The 25,307-nt window shown below is 39.3% G+C and overlaps 3 protein-coding genes across 4 annotated transcripts; 1 reads left to right on the forward strand and 2 right to left on the reverse strand.

The window, feature by feature from the left end:
* Nucleotides 1-1,742: 1,742 nt before the first annotated feature.
* LOC108077678 (A-type potassium channel modulatory protein KCNIP1) lies at nt 1,743-18,780 on the reverse strand. Of its 2 annotated transcripts, none has more exons than XM_017171100.3 (7): nt 18,717-18,780; nt 17,932-18,363; nt 5,142-5,612; nt 3,806-3,875; nt 3,471-3,541; nt 3,198-3,392; nt 1,743-2,386 (listed from the first exon to the last, which is right to left on the reverse strand). In XM_017171100.3, the coding sequence occupies exons 3-7, from the start codon at nt 5,295-5,297 to the stop codon at nt 2,258-2,260; spliced, it is 621 nt and encodes a 206-aa protein (XP_017026589.1). In that variant the 5' UTR covers nt 5,298-5,612; nt 17,932-18,363; nt 18,717-18,780; the 3' UTR covers nt 1,743-2,257. The 2 variants fall into 2 exon arrangements, with proteins under 2 accessions (XP_017026589.1, XP_070142983.1); XM_070286882.1 differs by having other exon boundaries at nt 17,932-18,299; nt 18,717-18,779.
* A 3,322-nt stretch (nt 18,781-22,102) lies between these two features.
* LOC108077892 (alpha-taxilin) lies at nt 22,103-24,180 on the reverse strand. The gene is made up of 4 exons (XM_017171429.3): nt 24,009-24,180; nt 23,491-23,891; nt 23,208-23,354; nt 22,103-23,153 (listed from the first exon to the last, which is right to left on the reverse strand). The coding sequence occupies exons 1-4, from the start codon at nt 24,078-24,080 to the stop codon at nt 22,226-22,228; spliced, it is 1,548 nt and encodes a 515-aa protein (XP_017026918.1). The 5' UTR covers nt 24,081-24,180; the 3' UTR covers nt 22,103-22,225.
* Nucleotides 24,181-24,325: 145 nt separating this feature from the next.
* On the forward strand, nt 24,326-25,307 carry LOC108077647 (uncharacterized). Its single transcript, XM_017171060.3, has 2 exons — nt 24,326-24,636; nt 24,701-25,307. Exons 1-2 carry the CDS (start codon nt 24,478-24,480, stop codon nt 24,962-24,964), a joined length of 423 nt encoding a protein of 140 aa, XP_017026549.1. The 5' UTR covers nt 24,326-24,477; the 3' UTR covers nt 24,965-25,307.

Below are 25,307 nucleotides of genomic sequence, written 5' to 3' on the forward strand. Positions count from 1 at the left end.
AATTTAGTTTCAACTAAATACGAATTAAAGGTAATGCTAAAAGTTAGTTACACATATTAAGGTCTGGCAACTAGCTATAACAATTAAACGTTGATCTCGACATATAGCATATAGCACAGTGGATATTCGTTCTCGTTCATAATTGTCGTGGACATTTAGCAACTAAAACCGATTTGATAACATCTTCCAATTCGGTTGGTTAAATAAACTTCATTAGGTTTTAAGATTTAATATTATTAGGTATAAGCGTTTCAATTTCATTATTTATTTTGTTGACTAGTTTAGACATTTAGCTTTCGTTCAATTCGAGTGATAGTTTTAATATCAATAAGTATTCCATGTAGGTTTCTTGTTGGACAGTGTACGTTCATATTGCATAGATCGTTTTCTTAAAGTTACAAATCGTTCGTCTCCGTGGGTGGTTTAACAAGTATAGGTCGCATAGGATTTCGTCTAGCCAAGACGCTCTTGCTAAACAAAATGTTCTGGTTAAACTCATTTACTAACTTGTAAGATTATTTTGTTGATGGTTTTGCGAAAAATGGCTTTGCCGTTTGATGGGAGAGTACTTTACTTTTTTTTATTATATAGTTAAGTTATGTCTGAAGAATCGTGGAAGATGTATGTGTTGAAAATGTTACATGAACTTAAGCAAAAAGGTAAACACATCTCTTTCAGAATCAAATATTTCAATATTTTAAATTAAATTTTGTTGGAAAATGTAATGTAACAATTTCTGACTTCAGAAAACCCTTTGTTTTTTTTATTGTATTTATTTTTAACATTTATTTAAGGCTTCTTATGTATGATTTCTGGTACAGAAATATGCTTTTTGTTTGAAGCAACAATGGAAGAACAATGTTTACAACTAAAAGCGGAAATAGGAAATATCAAACCACATTGATTGTCTTCTCTTGTCTATGCACAATTAAGCGTTCAATGTTTATGAGTTTTATAAAAAATCGCGTTCGCTCTTCCTTTTTGTTTTGTAATATTTTCCCATTCAGTGAACAATATTGTTTTCCTCACTTTCAACAGCATCAACTTCGATAGGTTGTTGTGTGTCAAATGGTTGGGCTTTAAAGGAAAAAAAAGGAACCAGACGTGTCCTATGTAAGTGTAAATATTTAATGGCTTTGTGTAATTGAATAAAAATGTAATTTAATTGAAGAGTCATGTTGTGAACTGCAGCTACCATTAACAAATCAGCTGGGCCTTGTATAAATATAAATAATTAAACTGTAATTGTCAAGTGCTATTTTTATATATCGGTGGTTGGCGGCTGGGCACGAAAAAACCCACACATACTTTATTCCATATTTATTTATTCAAGTTTTTTTGTTGCCTTTTAAAACCAATATTTTTAGGAGACAGCTTTATTGAGACAAATTTGTAAATTCAATTAGTGGCTGGACAAAATAATAATTTATGCAAATTGAAAATGAATTTTAATAGAATTAACCGCATGGTGAAGTAATTCAATTTGTCATATTCCGTATGCGTATTTAATGCTTTAATTGACAGCGAAGAAAAAGGCTTTAAATGTTGACAGTTTTCAATACAATAAAATGGGGAAAATATTGGCAAAAACTCAACTGAGGTAACCCTTTAATTGGCCTCTAATATCCACATTAGCTAAATATATTACATCTATTATTTGTTAAGCATATTTGTAGTAAAGTAAATCGTGTTGAGAGCTCTGTTTCTCTTGTTGTCGGTATACCAATTCCATTCCTGAATCAAACATTTGGTTTGGTGGTTTTGTTTTTAGTTTAGTTTAGTTCCCGAAATAATATACATATACATGTATAAATTTATATAGTAAATACATATATAAGACCAATTCGCTTTTCACGGCAGGATTAAATTCATAATATGCTCAAAAAATGACATATTCTTTATAATCTGATCAATCTTTGACGACCTCATTGTTAGTTATATAATAACACACTCATAAAGTTTAAAGATTTCTTCTTTCGATATTTGTTTGTTGTTGCCTAAACTAATTCATTTAATTACTAATATGTTTCATTTCCTTATTTTCCATCAATTTCACTGGTGTTTGTCATATTTTTTGTGTTGGTTTTTCTTTTGGGGTGTTCTCTTCTTTTTTTTTTGTAAAGTTTTTTTTTTTTTTTTGGTTTTTCTGAGGTTGTCAATTTGTTTGGTTGCGTTTTGCTTATTGCATTTAGAGATCTATAAGAGATCTTATAGTCCTGGAATTGCGCAGCTCTGGCTCGTCCTCGTCCTCTTGTCATCAAAGGTCATTGTCGAACATTTGCAGCGAACGCGTTACCAAGTCGTCCTTCAGGCAGGCCTCCAAGAACTCCTCTATCGTTATAATGCCATCCTGATTCAAGTCCAGCTTGCGAAACACACGGTCCACCTGAACACGAACGAAAATACATTATAGTAATTAAGGGTATTTTTTATTTCCTGAAAAAACTTTAATAAACTTCGAAATAAATGGTTTAAGCTTCACTCTTTCCCACTTTCCTCTCTTCAACTTTTCATTGTCTGAAATCCATTTTGCATTTAATCTCGCATTTCAGTTGCCACGACTTTATATTGGTACTTTCGGGAGGGGAAACGTGAAACCTTCATCATTAAGTAAAATATCCGCTGCTGTTTCCGCAGATGAAAGCTTCCGTTTCCCTGCCCCTTAACAATATGCTCTGTGTCAATGCATTTCGATTCGATTCGTCTCTTATGCATTCCAACTGTGTTTCTGTTGCCGTGGGTGTTCACAATTATAATTACGCATACGCAGTGTGAGCCCGACCAACGTCAGCGGATGCTGTGTCGAGTGCGGCTTTTGCATAAAAAATGAAGCATCCAAATCTGTGTCAGTGTAGGTGAGAAATACAAGATTGTGGAAACAAAGCCCAGAACGTGCCGTTCATTCTACATAGATAAACAAGGATTTCGCTTTGCATCTCTGGCCATTTGAATAAAGCAACCGGAGCTTAGTTAAGCTGCTGCAATGTGCAGGATTTGGCTGGCAACAAATATTCTAAACCTGCCTGAAGAAGGATATTGCATAATATAGCAACTACGGGGTTGGAATATAAATAAAACCACCTCAATTTCATAAATGAATTCAAATATTTGCTTAGAATTGAAAAGAGAAAAGCTAAAGTAGATAAATGAGTTATAATCCTGTTCTTTAAAGTAAGATATTCCCCATTTTTTCTCACCTGATCCCTCGCCTTGCGATCATCCTCCGGCTGGTGTGGTCTCCTTCCCATAAGCTCATGAATGGCCAAAATAATTTCACTCAGCTCGCCGCGACTGATTCGGCCATCGCCGTTGAGGTCGTACAACTTGAAGGTCCAACGCAGTCGCTCGTAGACCGAACCGCGCAATAATGTCGACAAGGTGACCAGTAAATCCTAATAAAAGATGAAAATGCATAAATAAGTGTCCACAGAGGAAATTGCGTAAACGTTGTTGTAATAAGAAGTAATTACCCGAAAACTAATGGCGCCATTGCAATTAACATCGAACGCTTTGAACACATAATGAGCGTATAAACTCGAATCTATATAAATAGAACAAGCAAAATGGGGGGCGTGTCAGGGTGATTATTTTTCTTTTTCTGTTCTCTATGGTTGTTTGAGTATTTTTGGGTATTTTGGCATTTGGGGCGCAGCTGTGCTGCAAGGACGAAATGTTCGCTTAAATGGCGCTTTATGACGCGCAACTATAAAAAGGAGAAGCTTAAGACCTCGACGACAGCGTCGAGCTAACACACACACTCTGCCAAAAGGGACATTTATTCGCAAAAACACACACAAATACTTACTGCCATGTGGAAAGAATTTGGCGTAAATATCCTTAAAACAATCCTCGTGCACCACGCCCTCGGGGCATTCCTGCGAAGAAAGGAAAGAAATCGCCATGAAAGTGTTTGCTTGGTTAATAAAGAAAAAGGCAAATTTCATGAAAGTGAGTTTTGCAAAAAGGGCGACAGAGGTTAAACCACGAGGAATCTTGCTTAACTTATGACAGCTTTTGGTTGGAAAAGTATTTACTTATCAGCATTAAGTCTTTGTTGAAATAAATAGTTTGTGGATTAAATTATATTGGAAGTAGGTGGAAGAATAAAAGTTTGATGAATACTTAGTTAATCTACAAAGTCTAAAATCTGAAATGGATTTCAAAGCAGTTTATATTTAAAAGGATATATTTTCAGTAGAAATATTTTTGATGGTAATACTTTCAAAAATACTCTCCAGAATTCTCTTGATTAACTTATTAGTTTAAAACATAAAACAATAAAAACTTTGTCTTGCAGTTTCATAAATCTAAAACTATTATTTTCCTTATTAAGAAAGTTGACAAGTTTAATCAACTGAGTAGTTCAAAACTAAATGCTGTCAGGCTTCTTCAACTATTTGTTGGAAAAACGAGCATAAAGTAAACCATCAGCAGGCAAACGGTCACTGAGACCAACTATCAATGGGGGGGGGCAAACTGTCAATAAGGCAAACTATCGGAAAGAGCCAAACTATACCCGGTTCAGGCTATCCATTTACTTGACCCCGAGCTCAGCTCTTATTGACTGACCCACATATATTGAAACCTTTTTTTTTTTTATCTTGCGCTGAGTTAGCAACTTTTCCGCACTTTGGGTGTAAGTGCTTGGACACACACACTCGACACTCGCCGAGGAGCGAATTCATTTGCAATGAAATTCAAAACGCATGTGCATTAAACTGGCTGCCATTTATGGAGCTCTTTCTTTCGCATCCCAGCTGCCCATCACCCCAGCTGCCCAGCGAGTTGTCATTGTTGGATCATAAATCTGAAAGCTTTATTTTATTGGGATGGGAATGCTGTAAAAAGATTTTAGCCTCGGGTCGAGATGGGCGCATGCTCTTTTTTTCCGCTGAATAGGCAGTTACTTAGAGGATATTAAGGTTTTATGGTTCATATTTTTAGCCTTTAACAAAGTAGCGAGTTTAATTTTTCTCTTTAATTTTGATTCATTACATTTTGCGGGGAAATATGTATAATTTCCAGGACTTTTATTTTCCTTTAATAAGTTAGATAGTTTATCAAGGGAGATAGTCTTTAAACTATAAAATACATAAATACACACAAATTAATTTTTTAAAATATAATACAACATTTCCTACCGTTTTAAATCCTCTGTACATAACGCGGATTTCCTGTTTGGTGAACTTGGTCTGCCGACACAGATCCTCGAGGGCAACGGGTATGGGCTTAGGCACTCGTGTGTGTTCCAACTCATAGACCACCTCCTCGATGGGACTCTCCGGTGGCGAGGCCATGGTTGCTTCTTACTTATTGCTGTCTGGGTTTTCCTCTCTTTAATTAATTTGCGAGCTGATTATGATTTATGTGGCTTAATATCAATTTGCATTTGAGGTGCTCGGTTTTTTAGTGGCAAGAGAACGAACTCATTATGCCTAAAATTCGCTATGAGTATTCAATTTCTTTGTCCCTTTTTTTACGGCTTCTCTTTCCCTCTTTTTTTTATGTTGGCGGCTGAAATCCCTTTCAGCGTATCCTTTTTTTTTTTGTGTGGTTTTCGGTTACGGCTTCCTTTACGCCATTCCGCTAAGTCGCTAATGAGGCAACCATTGCTGTAATGGCACAAAAAGAAATAGTAAGTTTTGAGTAGGTGAAATACACTGAAGGAAAATTTATTAAAATGTAATAATAGTTTAGGTATAGAGATCAAGTCAAAGAAAATTAAGTAAGCAATTGTTTTTTGTGTTTTTAATTGTTTCAAACTATATTTATCATTTTGATTTATTAAATGTAAGCTTGATTTAATATTAATTTTTCCCAAGATTATGTAAATCAGAACTTGGCGCCAGGGCAAGGACACTTGCAGCTGCCGGAAGTTCAACTCGTTGCCGCAGCTACTACCTTTGCACCCACCATCTCTCTCACTCACTCGCTCACTCACTCTTCACGCCATGTACATCGAGTATACGCCTCGTTGGCTGCCAGTGCCTGAGGCGGCACCCGAAGACGGGCGGGCAGGCAACATGCAAATGAAGATTATTATTGCGTACCATAAATCAAAGGCGAATCGAGTTATGTGCACTCTTTGGCGTACTTGCAGCACCTTCGTTGCACCTGGGCTGGCGGGGATTTCGAAAGCTGTTGAGTTGCGAGGAGCAGGGGCGCCGAATGGCTGCTGCCCAGATGAAATTAATGAGCACTTTGCATGCAAATGAATTGAATGCCAGATCGTTCTAGCTAAGTGTTTGTTTTTCAGCACATTGGAAAATTTGCTAAGAAAAAATTAGTTGTACTTGGAAGTTGAAGATGATATTGAAGGATTATGGAAAGAAACTTTGTATTCCTGAAGCTTAAAATATAAAATTACTATTGGAATTAGCTTAAACTAAAAGTGAAGTTTATCTAAAGAGCTTTTTGGAATTATGTAGATTTATTAAAGTAAACATTTAAGAAACATTCTTAGAAATCTTTTCAGAGAATTTTATTGATTATATAGGTTTTAAATTAATAAATAAAAGTAAAATGAAATATCGTGCTTTATGTTAAAGCTTTAACCTTAGGAGCTCCCTTAGTGCTGTTCCCTCTTTTGCCCCAATATCAATCTTCGACGACATTCATGGCTACTCTCTCATTCATCATAATGAAACCAATCCGTAAATCAAATCCCATAAATCCACAAATTGAATTTCTTTGGCAATGACTCGCTTGCAGCAGCTCAAATCGAATCTTCTTAAGATTGCTACCGTTTTTTACTCTGACAAATTTCAACAGCACTTCAATATTTATCAGCGAAAAGTCAAAAAGTCTGCGTGATTGTGTGTGTGTGTGTGTGTGTTGGTACTCCTGACTATTTCCACTCTATTTCCATTTCGCATTTCCATTCTATTTGCTCCCACACACACACACACACAGAGTCAGCCATTTTGTTAGCTTAGGAGGAGGCAGAAAATGGAGATGGGCGGAAGGGATCTCCATTTCCGACGTCACGGTTATTTTTCAGTTGGAATTGATTAAGCGACAGATGGACCAAAATGGGGTCAGTACGAAACGGAAATAGCTTTGACAGTTTTAATCCAAGCAAAAGTATTTATATTCTTTTTTCGCAGCTCTCAAAACACCATTTCCCATTCTGTTTCCTTTTATATTTTTTTTGTTTTTTGCCAAAAACCTTGTTTGTTATACACTTTGGTCTACTGACAAATTGCTGCATTAATTTTTGGTTTGTCAAAAATGAGAAAAACAAGCAGAGAAGCGTGCCTTGAAGATACTCTTAAATTCTGGGTTTTGTTTTTTTATTATAAAATAATAGAAATCATGAATAATACTACTATGAATACTGCTAACTTTAGGTTTGTTTTATTTTTATATATTTATTTAATTTGAATATTTCAAACAAAAGCAACTTTCTGCTTAAAATTCCCCCAAGAACTTCCAACTTCAACCGGAGAAAACTTAATTTCCCCGAAGCTTTACTTGTAGACTCTTCCAACCCTTTCACTTTGAATATATAAATAATTTATAAATCGCCAAAGTAAGTCTTAAATATTTATACATTTTCCGCCAAAGTCAAACTCTGAGTGGAATCAATAACTTTAACCCATGGCCATGAAGCCATGAAAATGTGCTGAGTACTGGGGCCTTAAAGCCACAAGCAACTGCTAAATGTTGCCTGCCATTAGCATAAATAGTATTAAAAGCAAAGAGGGCCATAAAACAGACTACAATGTCATACTTAGCTGCTCGAGCAGTGTGCAACCAACTAATTTCATGACTCTGTTCTGCACAAATCTCTGTGGCCCACAAGATAGGGCTTGATGGTGGGAAAAGTGCTGGGAAAGTAGGGGGGAACGAAAAGCGTGCAACTGCCTGCATTTTACAGCATTTGAAAGCCATGTTGTTGTAACGACTTTTTGCATGGTCAGGCTTTTCTTTTGTGCACTTGGAAAATAAGGTTTATTTTATTTAAGGCAATTATAAATTTTTTGTTTTATTAAAGAAGGAAATGTAGTTACCATTAACCTACACTTAATTATCTTCTTATTATTATATTTTTTATAATTTCTCAAGATCTTCCGACTTTAAACGTTGCACTGGAATCATTTACCAAAACTCAATTTTGCCTGGACATTTCCCTTAATGTAGACTTCGTTTTTAACACTTCCTTCCCACACCCACATACGCACACCCTCGCACTCCCATTTAACTTTCAAATGCAGTTTTGGCGCGGCCTTTGTGTGTGTGTCTGTGCGTGGGTGCGCTTGTGTGCTTGGGCATGTAAAATGTTTGTCAAATATCACGTATACGACATGTGCTTCCGGCGGGGAGCGCACGAACACCCTCGAATAGCCAGCCAACCGACCGGGTCGAGTCAGTTGGATAGAGGGTCGGCGTGAAGTCGAACCCATTCATTGCCAGGGCAAAGCTAATTAAATATTAAACCAGGTCAGAGAGGGTAAACGTTATAATGCGAAAAGCCATATTAGCCAATTGCCGAATGCCAGGCACTCGATGCTAACAAAATATTTCAACACACACATGCACACAGCACTTAAGGCGAGTGAGAATGGCAAGAGGATACTTGGGTTTGTGGATATGCAAATTTTCTTGCCAAGAACTGTATGTTTATTCATTTGTCTAATTGTGTTGTTCTTGCCGCTGCCGAAAGGGGGAAATCGGCGGGGGTTTCGGCGGGCTCTTTGGGTCCTGGTGTGCGGCATGTCAGGACTCGAACTTATAAATGGGAACGACAACGACAAAAGTAGCAACGGCAACGGCAGCAGGAGCAGCAGCAGCCTCGGCAAGGACAAGGCTTGGCCTGGCCAGAACCGGTGCTTGCATGCAGTCATGCAATGCTACTCGAATGGGAAGAAAAAGCAAAAACTAAAACTAAAACTAAACAAGAACGCACGCCAGACCCTCCTCCCACACTCTTTGCTGCTAACTGAAATTGTCAACAGTGGTTTGTGGACACAAACAAAATAATATTTGACAATGCGAAGCTGTCTTTGAGGGTTTATTTATTTATTTATTTGTATATAAAGTTAAATTAGGGTTTTGAGCTCAAGGATTCCTGATGAAATGCAGTGGAGAAAATAACAATTAAAATGTGTTATTTGGAAAATAATATAATTTTACATATAAAGAAACGTATATACAAATAATTTAAGGTATATAAAATCAAATTTTTAGCCTATTTAATCTACAAAGTATACTTAATATTTTCCTTACGATACCACTGTACTGGTTTCATGTCACTGAGCCTGTGCCATTGTCATTTCCTACTGTTTTCATGCCACTTTCATGGACAACTCAGACAGACTGGCACAATGTGGAGAGTAGTAGGAGTGCCAAGCTCGAAAGGCAACGAAACTGGGCTGTCCCCGGCTATATCTAAATAGGGACTTCCCCGCAGATCCAGCACGCAACCGCAAAGGACACAGTTCCACTTCAATTTCGAGAGTATTATTAAATTGCAGATATGTCTGTGGCATATCCCTCGCTTTGTATATATAATTTTTCTGTTTTTTTGGGACCATTGCCACCGTGAGCATAATTGAATTTCTTTTTTAGCCAAGGCTTTTGTTGGCAATCCGCCCACCAAATCTTGGTTTCGTCTACCAAAGACAATAAATCAACGCCAATTATGGCCACTTTTTGTTGGCTTTCTGCGGTTCCCCCGCCAAGGCAAGCGATGACGACACATAACGTAAAGCTTTCAACACTTTTCAATCCGAAAATCAGGCCACAGAGCCTGTGAATGGGAAAATAATGAACACGCCACCGAATCTCGTGAGGAATCCTGCGGCGGATATCCGATCAGAGCTGCCAAATGGAAATGCATTTGCATTGTGATTAGCCGAGATATCGTTGTGTGCAATGTTGACAAGAGTCTTGTGGGGATTCGAGATAATGGACGGATGTTTGTCCTCCAGTGGATAGGCTCACAGACATTAGTATACAGGACAGACACACGTACACTTACGGCTGATGGCGTGCAATTCGATATATGTATAAACATTATAATTGCCATAACCTTAGACTGCTTTTAGTTATGACACAAAATATTTTAAAACAAACATTAATGATAAATGGGGAATTAAATGTTTGATGGGAGCCAGTGACATTTTGATGCATAAACTAATTGCTGGGCAGTAAATGGGGAATGAATTACAGATTTTATTGAGGTTTAAATGCTACAAGTGAAATTTGGCAGCATTTAATGTTCACCGAGGGACTTTAATTGTGTAAATTTATATGGGTTCAGGGGTTTATTTTGCTGTAAAATAATTTTTATGTAAAGATTTGTATTACATTTTGTATAATTTGGTACTCTAAGGGTCCTGCTTATATATATTATACTTTAGTTTAGTTTAATTAACATATATATTCTCACATTTTCAACCATTTCCTGCTCATATCTCACCACATATATGATGCATTATCTTTACAAAAGTGACAGCATGACGCATAATTAAAGTTGGTAATTGTGCCAAAAGATATTCTACCAATTTGCCAAGAGATGTGCGATATGCGGAAAAGTTGGCCCACAGCCAATATAGATACAAATGGCCTATCAGCGAGTTATGGAGATAGTCAAAGGAAGTCATTATTTGATATAAGTGCAGTTGTGCAGTGAAGAGCCCTCAGACTTTATGAGCCCGGGGAGCTGCATAAAATTAGTTGTAACTTTGACATCACTCTCGCTTTGAGCTCAAGTAGAGAAGAGAGCTTGGGGAAATCAAGCTAAAAGCTAAAAGTGTTGATGAAAATCCCCTCCTTTTTTGCAGTTAGTTTTCGGTTGTTAATGGATAAGCGTGCCATAATTTAGGAGGGGGATTTTCCAGCTGGCAACCACCTCGCTTGCCATCCAGAAGAGCTCCCAGAGATAAGCCCGGCCAAATGCTCGGGGCAACAATAACAAACGACTCCCCAGAGCCACGAGCCGGAACCACGAGGAGCATATGGTTTTGGCTCTCAGTTTGCAATAATTTTTTAGTTAAACACAAGAGGGAAAAGCAATTTTGGCAAAGCATTTTCAGCTATCTTGAATCAAGAAAGGAGCGCGAGTCCTGGAACCCGAGCCATTATTAGTCGCTGCTGATGCCCTAATCGCACTTCCGACACGCGACACGTAATTGCTGGCACCTGGATATCTCGTTAGGGGATACAAAGAGCTCCTTGAATTGATGGGGATGTCTGTATTTTGGCGACTTTGCCCGAGTAAGGATAGGAGAAATTGGTGGAGTAACAGGCAGATGATTCTTGGCTTGCTATTATTTTACTAGAATTTTGATAGCCTTAAAAATATATATAAATAATTGCGGGGTCAATTATTAAGTCATATTGCAACTTCAAGTGCCCTCACAAACATATAAAAGTAATTCCGGCCACTCAAAGTCTACCAAATGATAAACTTAACTTTGCCAAGAGCTGTATACATTTCAAGTAGTCAGTCAGTCGGCCTGGCCTCTTGGACGAAGATTCAGCTCCAGATTCACTCGAGCATTAGAAGGCAATCATCTCCGGATAGACTCACATGTGGCACACGGAAGGGCTACGAAGGAATGATAGCGGAAGCTTGTTACTGCCAATCTACTGCACAATCAGGCAAGGCAGTCCAAGCCATTCATTGGTATTCATTAATTTGGCAGCAGTTAGGAGTCACTAAAATTGCAATATTGCAAGGAAAATTCAAAGACTTCTATGCTCCGTAGTATGCAAAAAAGTTTTTACTGCGCTTCCGGGAAAACTTTTCAGTAACTCCCTCGTCCAGAAAATGCAGTTAGTTTTGGCAATGGGCAAACAAGAAACCGACTTCATTGTTGGCCATCGCCAACAAAAAGCATTGCAAGGAAACTGCCAAAATAGTTGCAACTACTTCAAATGGGTGGGGTTCTGGGCGGGAATAATTGTGCGAGGAGTCGAGGCATTCTCAGGACCTTCTAGAGGGGCGGAGTTTAGTTCGAAAAATTTCGTATTCAACTGTGCGAAATGCCCAACAATAAAACGCCATTGAACGCCGACCCGCTGGCGGCGACTCCTCCAGACCCCGCGAATAGAAAATTTATATGTATAGACCCTACTATATATATATATCCTATATATATGACCACCCGCTAGTCTTGATGGCCCCCGGAACTTCCGGTTCGCCGATATGCGCCAACTTTTAGACAATCATTCTGGCTGGTTGGCTGGCTGGCAGTGCCCTTTGCTCGGCCCAAAGCTTAGCTAGTTTTTCGGCCAAGCCATAAATATCTTCAGATATAGCCAGTAGTGTGCTGGGAACTTATCCTTATCCCTCTGCGTGGGTGTATGAGCCGCAGAACTTGACGGGACAACATTTTTTATACCCTTGCAGGGTATTATAATTTCAGTCAGAAGTTTGCAACGCAGTGAAGGAGACATTTCCGACCCTATAAAGTATATATATTCTTGATCAGCATCAACAGCCGAGTCGATCTAGCCATGTCCGTCTGTCCGTCTGTCCGTCTGTCCGTCTGTCCGTCTGTCCGTCTGTCCGTCTGTCCGTCTGTCCACCTGTCCGTTTCTACGCAAACTAGTCCCTCAGTTTAAAAGCTATCTGAATGAAACTTTGCATATAGTCTTCTATATACTCTCACTGCTATATATGTCGGAACGGGCCGGATCGGACGACTATATCATATAGCTGCCATACAAATGTCCGATAAATTTTTAGAAAAAAAATTATAACTTTGCTGTTTTTCAATATTTTTGCACCATTTTTTAGATATGGCCATTTTATATTATTTCTAAATTTTGGTAAAAATTTTATGAAAATCGGACGACTATATGATATAGCTGCCATAGGAACGATCGGGAAATTAATAGGAAAAAAATTATAGCTTCGTTGTTTTTCAACGTATTTGTATCTACTCTGAGATATAGGCTTTTTTTATTGTTCTAGAATTTTGGTATAAATTTCATAAAAATCGGACAACTATATCATACGGCTGCCATATAAACCGATCGGTAGATGTATACAAAATGTAAAGCTGGGAATGCAAAACTGTAACTGTCAAACTGTAAACATAATAAGTATAGGTAAAATGTAATGAAATAATATCTGCAAGGGTATACAAACTTCGGCGTGCCGAAGTTAGCTTCCTTTCTTGTTTTTTGCTCGAATTAATTTAATTTATGAGCTGACTTAATTTATTTCCGCCGAGCAAAACGAAGATAAAATACAAGCAAGCCCCGGCCAAATCGAAGCCAGTTAAATTGGCTTAGAGGATATAATTGCTTGTCAGTGGCATAATTTGTCGGCTTGTGGGATTACATTTCGATTATATTGGTTTCTTACTTTAATGGTTTGACCTTAAAAAAGATATAGTTTTTATAGTATATTTCAGCGTTATTTGGAATTAAAATTACTCATTGGATCTTTGGCTGGGAAAACATCTTTCAATAAAAAAAACAAAAATTATCAAAAAACAAATAAATTCAGAACCATTAATGTCTGGTGATATCCGTTGTCCCACTCTATCTTATATCATAAATATATATATTTATGTTAATTTTACTCCCTCAGAACTACATGTTTTCCGTTTGCACTTAAAAAGCAATTACATATTATATTTGCTTTCCTCAAACTTAAGTCGGTTCTACGAAAAATCAACTACAAAACTAACTTTTTGTTTTTGGATTCAACATTTGTTTTTGCTTGGCTTACTTTTATGTTCATAATGAACATGAACATCTACAAGAACAATAAACAGACCAAATAATACACCAAAATTTGAGCAAAAACAAAAATAAGAACAAAAGCAGAGGCGAGCAGGAGGGATACAATACCAAAAACAAAGGCAATGGCAATAAAAAGAAACATTCAACTCTCGCAACTCATACAACTTGTCAGAGAGAAAGCAACGGCGCGGGCAAAAGGACCAAATTGGGGGAAAAAAAAAACAATTCCATTCCGAAAAGTATGCAATATTTTTTTGGGGAATCGCCTCCTGCCGGTGCTGCTGTTGGTCCTTCAACTTTCGGAGCTCGTTGCCGCTGCTGACTTGGCAGGCCCGACACAGTAATTAATGCTTGTAAGTGCTCTGCGTGGGTGGCTGAACATAGATTGCCACATTTTCAACTTGGTCTTTACAGTTGGTACTGGTTAAGGTCTTGGGGTATATGACACTATCTGAAAAATCGGAAATTGATCGGGCAGGACCCAACAAAAACCTTTGAAAGTAGGTGTCAATGATTATTAGATTTAGACTCTCAATGTGTGAAGTTATTTTCAAATAGCAAATTGGAAAAAGCCTTTAACTTCCAAGAATATTTTATACAAATTTCTTAATTTCTAATCTTTCATTTCCTAAGTTAAGCAATTAAGAAGAGGGTCTTAGTATCAGTAAATATTTTTAAAAATTACCGGGTACCTTATGGTCTTATCACAGACCCACACGACTTCCTTTTTTATGTTCCTCATCTCAGAGGTGGACTTGGCTTGTTAATTGCATGTTGCCGACATACGTTTGCTTGTAAATGTGGATTTCTTCTCATCTCACTCAGCGGGGCAATTAAAAAATGTTACCAAAATCCTTGTCCGCGACAGCCAAGGATATTTAACTTTTCTGAAATGGTAGGTACTTTCATTCCACTCCATTCTCCATTCTCCAATCTCTCTCTCTCATTTCTTTTGGATATTTGTAACACATGGCGTATGCGTGTTACGGCTGGAGGCGCCAACTTTCGGACAAACTTTGCTCTTATCAGCTGGCGATAAAAATATAAAAGAAAAACCTCAGCAACATATACTCGATGTATGTATTAAATGGGATGAATGTGTGCAAGTTTTATAGACACATCTGGCGGCGGTTGGCTATATAAATTTCAAGTTTTGTTGTTGTTTCAAAGTTAAACGTTTCGTTTTTTCCTAGCTGTTGCATATGTATATGTATGTCGTCGCATATTTTATGGCTTTAACCATGGGAAAAGGAATAGTCTTGTTGTTTTTTTTTTTCCCCTCTGCGATATGTTGACCATTAATGGTCGCCAAATGCTGGCAAATTGATGTTCATGCTGGGATTGTGGTGACTGTCATGACATAGGGAAAAATGTTTATAGATATATCTTTAAATCCATTGAAATGGTGAGCCATTTTGGATGCACAGAGAGAAACCTAAGGAAGTCATCATTTTGGTAACCTATCCTTAAAGTTATTTAGTTGTGAGAGTCAGGGCTCGTTTGACCAGCCTTAATTATTCAACGGTGGACAGAACGTTCGGCGATAGTCACGCCCGCCGCTCATTACTCACTTAGGCCAAGACAATATCCATTCGATGGGGCCTGTAATTACCGGTGTCATTTGATAGCCCACCACGCACCTAACACCTTAAGTGATTAGGCAATTTTTATAGCCGAAAAACCGTTGAATCATTTTGCACCTCGCCACAGCTGCGGTTGGCATTTCGTATTAGTTTGCGTGTCATGAACTTTGCGTTAAAGTATTTTCATTTCTTTCCCATCAAGGTTACGGAGAGGTGCTTTGACCTTATTCTGTTAAATAATGGTTAGGAGATAGTTTTTAAGGGAATACGAAAAGGGAAGGGTTCCTATGAGAGAGGATATATAAGAAGAGATTTGACCAAATTATAAAGGTAATTTGGGGTTATATAATGAAAATAGGAATATTGTAATATTAAGATATATTTAAAAAAAATCGTTTAAAATCTTTGTTAATAACATATTACAAAGAACTTATTTATTAAGCTCAATCCCCATATCAAAAAGCCTTGGCAAAGTCTTTTATTAAATGAAGAAAAGCCATACACTTTACGAGTCATCTGCTTTTAGTATTAATAATTGTCACACTTTGCTCTCACACGTCCCAAGCTCGCTTTTGGATTCTGCGGATTTTATTTATAAAATTTCTATTTGCAGTTTCGTGTTGCATACAACGCGGCTCTCGGCTTCCCTTTACTCATTCGCCCACTTGCAAAAAACAACAGCAGCCACTTTTGTGTAGGCTCTTTCGGGCGCTATGTGAGGCGTGTATGTGTGTGTGTGTGTTTGTGGGTGGGCGAAGGTGTGTGTTTATGTGTGAATGAAACTAGAGCGCACCTTGATGCTATTTTTAAACGCCACACAAAACAACAGGCACAAAACAGCAATTGTCGCTTAGTTGCGCGCTAAGTGCTTTCCATCCAGCATCCCCCTCTCAGTCAAGTTCATTTCATTGTGTGCAGCAGGCTCAGACCTTGTTGGCAGCAGCCAGCACTTAAAATAGTTGGGCAAATAGCGTCGAGGATTATATAAATAGATGATAGGGAGAATTTACTTTGGTCAAATAAATGTTGTCCTGCAGGTGAAGGGGGGAAATTCTGTGTTATTCTAAGATGGGGGTAATAGCTTAAAATTGAGTTATTTATGAAGGGTGTTGTTTATAATTTTTTTTGCAGACTAACCTTAATAAAAACTAACTTAGAAAAGCGTTCCCAATTTAAATTAGTAGATTTTTTGCTTTGTTTTGATTAATTTTCACTTCGATCTCTGATCCAAATGCAAACTCCAAGGGTAAACAAACAATGGCCTGCTGAAATTAGCATCCTTTCTTGTTTTTTTTTTTCTATTTTTTTTACCCATCTAAAGGACTCTTGTAAGTGGTAATGCCATCTCCTATTTTTTATCCACTCCCAACCGATTTACTTAAATCGATGAGTTCCCAACAACTATTCAAGCATAAGTTGACTTTTATAATCGGCTTGTGCATCTAAATGGAATTGGCATTTGGTTTATGGTTTATGGCCAAACTGCACGATATCCCTGCTGGTGCTTATCAATTGTTGCACACAGCACTTTACTTTGTTTGTTTTTTGTGTTAAATGCTTCACAGGGATTAAATCGCATGGAAATTTGAGCTTAATAATTGGATTTGTAACGTCAAACCGATATTTATTATTTTAAATACACAAAAAGGTAAATTTTTTGTAAGTAATTGAATAAAAGTCAGCCAATCTGGTGGCTTGAAAATATTTTAAAATAATTTATGAACGTCAAGACCGGATTTTAAGCATTGTTTATTCATTTTTTTTGTTGCTTCTACTTCAATATATCAATTTATGTTCAATTTACCTGGAAAATATATTGATCCTCGACTAAAAATGCTTTATGCAGAGGTAGTAATTCGTTTTCCATAAATATATATATATTAAGAAAATTTAATGATTTCCAATTCTTCTATATACATAAATATAAAATTATGTTTTTAATTTCCTTGGAAAGTATTAGAGAACTTTACTGAAAATATTATAAACCTTACTTTCCATGATCCTTGCAGATTTATTAAGTGGACATGGTTTTTCCTATAACAGAATATGACCCCCTGCTTTTCTTAGTGTAAGAAAAAATCTATTTTCCCCTCTTGATATTAAATATAACTTTTAATTCAATCAATTTTAGTTATATTCTAGCACTTGGGTGCAAACATAAAATTTCAAATGGGGATGCGTGCATAATTTCCATAATAATTTCGCGAATAATAAACAGATTGTCGAGACTGCTGTGGCTTTCTTTTCGCCATTTTCCAGGTGAGTGTGTGTGTGTGCGTTGGCGTCAGCTCATGTGTGCGTGCAAAAATGCGTTGATGTGTGTGTGTGTGTGTGTGTGGCTTTGGCGCCTAGTCAAATAAATCGCATGCGATTAAAATTTTATACAAATTGCTTTAGAAGCGTGCGTTTGGCTTTCCACCTTTCTATGTTCTAGTCTTGAGCTTTGTTGTTTTTCCTATTGTTTTCTTTTGTTTTTTTTATGGGGCATGGCGTCAGTTAAATGAGTTGTTGTTTATAGTTCTCAAGTAAGCGTATGTGTGTGTGTCTGAATGCGAAAAATTTGCATTTGTAACGTTACGTTTTTGTTTACTTTGTAGGTTAGTTTGTTTGCCGTATATATACACACTCGCAAACGTATATTTACCTTCGATGCCTTTTGATGGTGACGGCAGCGGCAGCGGCAGAGATGAGCGGCAGGAGCGGCAGAAGGAGAAGCGGGAGCGGAGCAGAGAGGGAACAGGACTGGGTGACGGGTGGTATTAACCTCAAAGCATGCCAGCGCAAACACAGCTCCTCGTGGAACACTTCACTCAGGGCTACTTTTCGTCCTCTTGGCGATATTATTATTTGCTGCCTGCCTGTGGCCCTTCTTCTTGCGTGTTTCGTTTTAATTTGTTAATGATTTCTGGGGGTCTTATTCATTTATTTTTGCATTCTTGGCGTTCTCTTCTCTCTCTCTCTCACTCACTGGCTTTATGTTTCATTTTCTTATTATTTCTTCTTTTTTTTCGGCTGGCAGACGAAATTCTTCTTTGGTTGGCGATTGTTGTTGCCGCTGTGGAAAATGCCAAGCAGCCTGCGAAAAAGCAAAGAAAAACTGTATCTTTTAGATCCGGGCATATCCTTTATCTCGGACACAGCGGCAGCGCTGCGACAGCGACGTTGGCTGCGGCAGCAGCTGTAGCTGGAAAATTTCCTCCAACTTGTTTGGCTGCCTTTTCGGCTAACACAAATCTTTTTTTCTTTTTGGCCAACAACTTTTGTGACAATTTTTATTCGGCAATATTTTCTTTTTTTTTTCTGCGTGGCAATTTTCTTGAGCTGTCAGAGCAGCAACAATCGCTACCATAAAAAATCAGGCACAAAAAAACTCGGGGAGCAGCCAAAACCGCGCAGCGTTTTCCCCCAAAAAACTTTTCACACACTCACACACAAAATTAACAATGCCAGAAACCGTTCGACGCGCGCACGCCAGTGTCCTATACACAACTGATTACAGGACTGCGAAAATGGAAGTGGAAAATGTTTGCCAGCAGCAGCAGCAGCGCGGCTTCGGGTTTCCTTCCTTTCGGCTGGCTCCTGCTTCGGCTTTGTCGGAAAATATCCCGCTATCGCTATGGCTTCTGTTACCGAAATTCGACTAAGCACAGCTTTGGCCAAAGAAGTCTTCGCAGGCTCCGCCGCCGCAACGCCGAATGCTCTCACCTCACGCATCCGGACGGAGAGAGTGCCGGAGTGCTGCCGGAGAGAACGGAAAGCGAGAGAACCAGCGGAGGACGACGGCAGCAGCTGGAGCCGCGAGTGGGTGCGCACACACGCTAGGGTGTGCGGGTGGGCAAGCTCTTCGGTGGTTACAGTGGGAAAACCTTATCGAAAAACTGAAATAAATGTTGAGTAAGGGAGTACATGGCGTATGAGTGATATTTGGAAAAACCTTTCAAATAATTAAGCTTTTAAATACAGGTAGGTATATTTAAATGATGTCGTCCGTGAAAACAATGTATACTTTTATCATTTTCTTCTTTAAAAACTTATGTCAACTATGGGCTATTTAGAATAAAATTCCAAAATTCCCAAAAATGTAATTAATGTTTTAAACAAGATAAATTGACCAATATCGGACTTTTCCTAACGATAAATGTACATCCCTAGTATAAATATTAGATTTTTTTAAAGGTTTCATTTATTTCGTATCTTCAAAATAGAGTCAAGTTAATTTTACGAATTTAATTAATAATTTTAACCTATAAATTGCTTAGCCTTCTTGCTTACAAGAGTCCCACTGTGCCGTTATCGCCCATTCATCTTGCTCAACCCGCACAATTGGCTGTCAAAAATATTGCCACACATCGTGCTCTCTCCGTCGTGGTCCTCGTTGTCGTCCTCGTCGTGTTAGTTGTCGTTGTCCTTTAACACACCGAGTCAAGCAGTCTGGCAGCCTTAACATTTCTGGTTCCCAAATGACTTTACTGTTACGCCGCTGTTATCCTGCGGGCTGAGAGCCAGGTCCTGTGAGCAATGACACCCATGAGTTTAAGGATGAACACGATGCCCCGCCGCCACTTGCCACCCGATCCCATTCCTTCCGGAAACTGACGCCTTCGTTGCTGCTGTTTCGCATATGCTCGTGTGTTGGGCATTTGCAGTGTTTTTCACCAACGAACGGACGTGGAAGGTTTTACAGCCCAAATGACAAGTGCTTAGTGTGTTTTGCATGGGTATGGTGTGTGAGTGCACTGGGAGAAAAATTGGGAAATTTCTTAGATTCGAACATTGTGATTTTTTGAATGCAAAAATATATTCCAGTTTAATTTTAAATATTTCATGATATTTCAAGTTAAAAAATGTATACTTTTATAGATTTATACTTTTATAGAATACTTTTTGTCCTAAAGAACCTACTCTCCTTAAAGAGTAAGCTGTGGTAAACACTGCCCCTAAAATTCCCAAGTACAAATTCAGTGATCAACTCTTAAGACTGGGTATGAAAGTTTTCTTACTGGAAACTGAAAGAATTGTATTAAAAAGAGACTAATTTTTTCCTTAGGACAACTTTTATCAAAATAGTAATCTAAATTATGTTTAAATAAAGTTTAAATATGGAGTTTTTCTTTTTATATTTCACCAATATTTTTCTATATATTTTCTTATTTTTTTTTAGCGTGAAATTTGACTTCCTGGCTTTCCCTTTCCCATTCTCAATTTTTTAAGTTTGCAAATGGGCAACTTGGCCTGGTGAGGAGGACAAGTGTTAGGAGCACTTGGCGCCCGCTTGCGCGGCTTTCAAATTTAGCGTATTAACTCATTAAATGTTCAAAAGCTCATTGCCTGCGAAATGTGCGCACATTCTTGTATGCTAGTGTGTGTATGTGTAAGGGTGTGAAATATGCACAAGTGTTGCTGTTCTTGTTGTTGCCCCGAAACTTTTCGGGTTCTGGCGAAGACACTTTTAATACCGCTTAATGGGCCATCAGGCGCTGGGATTTCAGGGTAAAAGTTTCGTATAAATATTATTCTTAATTCGTTTCCCAACTTGAATATTTTTAATTAAATTTGAAATTACTTTGACTTGCCTTACAGCACTCAACGAGGCATAGTTGAGACCTGGTAAAGTGGGGGTAGCAATCCGTTGAGACCTTGGTGACTCTCATTACTGACCCTTTTTTCATATGCAGCTCTTTATGCAATTTAAATTAATTTCTGTAATTATCTTTGTGGCTTAAATGGCTTTATTTCAACACCCTCAAGCACACACACACACACACGCAAGCACACCGAGTGACCGCTGCCAACTGTTGGCGTTACGCATACGCCACGTTGCATGCGTCTTGAATATTTTATAGCGGAAATCTGGGGCCCGGCAAAAATGACAGCTGCGTGTTGAAAATAATTAAGGCGCAATTATAACGACCCTGACCACGAACCACTACCACTCACCACCACTACCACCCACTCGGCCCGTTTGCATTGCAATGTGTTGCATGCAACGCCAGACACTGAGGCGGCATCACCCGCCGTGACGAAAGCAACTCACGGCCATCGAGCTTGTGCGATTTCTCGAGGACCCACACCACTGACGCTGGCCATAGAAACACGACTACGGAATGTCGGTCACTTTTACACTTGAACATATCTTAAGTACTTGAAACTAATTGAGCTATAAAAGCACAAATATGAGAAAGTATGCAGGGTACCTAAGGAAAAATAAAGAAGGAAGGAAATAGGAATATCTGTACCTTCCAAATTATGCAATGTTTTTAAATTTTAACAGTTTTCCATAGAACAAACGTTGCTTATTTTTCATAATAGATTTTTGAGGATTAAATAGATAAGATTATTAAAAATATAAATTATTTAACGAAAAAGCTTGTGAAAATCAATAAGTAAAATTTTTGTTGGATCAGAAATATTTACACTATATTAAATTATTACTTCACCTTGCTATACAGCATATAAATTCGTTATTTTTAGTTTAATCGGAAGTTATAAAATACTAACTATGTAAATTCGATTAATATAATTTTAAGGTTTTTAGAAAATAGAAAAATATAATATATTCTAAATATTTATATAGTATCTAGTAAGACATCGCGCTCATTATCATATACAAAATATAAAACCTTTGATATATCACATTTTTAAAAATTAAAAGAAACTTAAAAATATAAACTTTGCCCCTTTTAGAAAAACATAAAGTTTTTTGGTTGCAGGAAACACGATTTACTCAATTTGTTTTAACAGCAACACGCGATCACCGTTGACACTCCATAAAATAAATACAATTTACAAAATACAATAAATAACTAGTACAAAAATTATGTTCATGTTGATTATAATTGTTGACAATTTTGTGTTGAGACATGAATGACATGAAATGCATTGAATGGAAGGCTTAAATCCCTTCCTAAATGGGAGTACAATCGAACAGTCGGCAGGGTTTAGTCTGCATTGGCATCGATAAGGGCAGGCACTTCGTTTACATCAAAGGAGGTGGCTTCAGCGGCATCGCCAATGGTTTCCTTTGCCTCTGGAGCCGTCTGAATGGTCTGCTCCTGAGTCTTCTTGACATTGGGTCCATCGCCAGCTGCTTCGATTTCTACATTCGAGTCGGAAACTGTGGATTCCTGAATCCCATTTTGTTCCTCACTCGGTGTGGAAGAGGAGGAAGCGGCGGCTGCTGCTGCCGCTGCCTTAGCCTTTGATTTCTTCTCCTTCTTCAGCCTATTCTTCTTGGCATTGTTCGCCTGCCGCTGCTCCTCGGCGGCGGCAGCCTTGTTCTTCTCCTCGGTGGCTGCTTTCGATTCGGTGGTTGTGAGCAGTTTCATTTGACTCTGGAGGTTGGCCAGTGTCTGCTTGAGTTCCGCGCAGTTCCGTGTCATCATTTCCATCTTGGCCGTATCCGCACTGGCGGGCTTTACGACCACCGGCTCTGGTTCGGGCGGCAACTGGGGCAGAGCTGGGATTTCAATCTCATTATCTCTGAGGGCCTTGTGCAGCGCAGTGCGCTCCTGCTGGAGGGCACGGAGTAGCTTCTGCAGCTGCTGGATCTGTTTTTGCAGACGATCAGAGTGCTGGGTTTGCACCTGCTTCTCGGTGGCCAGATCAATAACCATGGCATTGGCCTTCTCGTACTTCTGACGCCAGCCCAGAGCCTCTTTTTCAATCTTCTTTGTGTGCTTGGACATCTTCTCCAGCTCCTGTTTGTAGCTGCCAAAGACCTCGTTGGACTTCTGCAGAGACTGCTGGAAGTCATCGTACTTGGCCGTGTAAATGTTTAGCTGCTCCTTCAGCTGGTGTTCCCGTTCGGTGAGATCTTTGATGGCTCGCTGCGCCTGCAGCAGCTTCTCCAAGCCAATTTGGTTCTCCCTGAAAGACATGTTTGTGAGTTTTAGAGGATTTTTATCGCTTTTAGCTACTCACTTCTTAAGTATCTCCTTCTCCATGGCCGCCTCCACCTGGGCCTTGCTGAGCTTGGCCTGGTGCAGCTGCGACTCAAGCTGCACCTGTTCGTTGAGCTTCTCCAGGTGCTGCTCCCGCGTCTGGTACTGTTCGGCCAGCAGCTTTAACCTAAAACGGGAGGAGGCCAGATGGTTACCGCAGATCGGAAAGCATAGTGTGAGTGTCTATATATGCAGTGTCTATATTTAGACGGAGCAGCAGTGGGGCGTGCGGCGGCGGCATGCGCCATGAGGTTGCCTCTTACTTTTTGGTCATCTCGATGTTGTAATCGCGCAACTTCATGTTCTCCTCGTTGTTCTTGGCCAGCGACTTCTGGACCTCGCTGAGCGAGGACTGAAACTTGGTCTGGCTCTCCTTGCGTCGCTCCTCCTCGACCTTGATCTGGAGCAGGCTCTCGTTCTTCACCGACTTGATGATGCGCTGCTGTTCGCGGCACACCTCCTGCAGCTTGTCGCGCATGAGGACGCTCTTGTTAAGGTCGCGCTGCATCTGCTCCTTCTCCCGCTGCTGGCTCTCCATTTGGCGCTGCAGCACCCGGAGGTCCGATGTCAGCCGGCTGACATTCTTCTCGCTGTCCACATGGCGCTGCAGCAGAAACTTCACCTTGTCCTCGGTGGAGGGGCACTCCTCGAGGGACTTTAGCACCTGGCGGAACGGGGAATACAGCCATGAGAACCCGATTTATTTATAGCCGTTTCCATTGCAACGCCGGTTGTAACGGCATGGTTGCTTTTCTGGATTTCTACTTGGACCGAAACTCACCAGCTCCTCGAGCTTCTGGTCGCGCTGCTTCTCCTCGCGCGCCACCTTCTTGGCTTTGCTTAGTTTCTCCATTTCGCTGAAAGTCGGTGCTATATATAACTTGAATTATCCCTTCGAATTTTGACTATATTTGTTGTGTTCAGTGTGACAGCACCGGTAGCGAAGGGAAATACCAGCCGGCCGGAAAATAAATACCAGCACACTTCGATTTCCCAAAATACCATATACTATTTCAGTATGTCAATTAATACCATACCATATTCTTTAGAATTCGGTATTTTATGCAAACGCGCCCCCTGATGTAAAAACCCTGTAACTTCGCTGGTACCGAAAATTATCGATAGAGGCTGGCCCCAAAGCATCCCTGCGTTTACAGTTATTCCCGGGAAAAAAGTTTTCGCTTAAAAAATTCGTAAATTTTCTGTTTTTTCTCAAAATTTCGGTAACTACACGCTTTAAATAACCCAAAATGACGGAGAAAGAAGTTGAGTACATGGACTATCTGACGGAAAAGGGGATTTTGCCGAAGCTGCTGGAGATATTGAAGCAAATGTCCGCGATGGATCCGCCGCCTGCGGATCCCCTGATGTACATTCTGCATGCCCTAGGATGTCCGCTGATTCCACAGGTTTGCTATTGCGGTTTTTGGGGGAAAACTCGTAAATGTTAATAAAGAACCACACTGCTCTCAGGCCCAAATGAAGGCTTTGGAGCGCAAAGTCTCCCGTGCCCACGACGAACTGCGTTATCTGCGGCGCCTGCTCATTGATTTGGATGGCGAGGATCAGCTCTACGACAGCTATAGCGACGACGATGAGTACGTGGGCGCTGTAGAGGATCCCAATGAGTCCTACGATGACTACGCCGATGAGGCCGCTGCGCAGGCCCAGGACGAAGCTTCAGGGGCCACAGCAGATGGTTCTGCCCAGGATCAGCAAGAGCTTTACAATCATTAAATCTTGCATCCCATCTCATACCATCTCCAGCATGTTCGAAATCACATAAGCCGTTGAGCCCGTTTTATGTCCTGGGAGCATATTTCTAGCCCCTGCATGTGAGTTGGGTTTTCTATCTTTCATTTTCTATTTTGTCAAACCAAGCATTGTTAAATTTTCTATGAAATCATTGTTAAATAAACGCCTTGACGTTGGTACTGTAGCTTAACGAGCAACTACAATTAAAATGTAGACATGCTCGTGCGAAAAACACTTTATAAAGTCTATAAAATGTATTGAATATGTAGAATAAAATCAGGATCAAGCTTGAAAATAATTAGAGTTGATCTTAAAATGAGTAATA

Source organism: Drosophila kikkawai, chromosome 3R (genome assembly GCF_030179895.1).
Source record: "Drosophila kikkawai strain 14028-0561.14 chromosome 3R, DkikHiC1v2, whole genome shotgun sequence".
Classification (NCBI taxonomy): Eukaryota; Metazoa; Arthropoda; class Insecta; order Diptera; family Drosophilidae; genus Drosophila; species Drosophila kikkawai.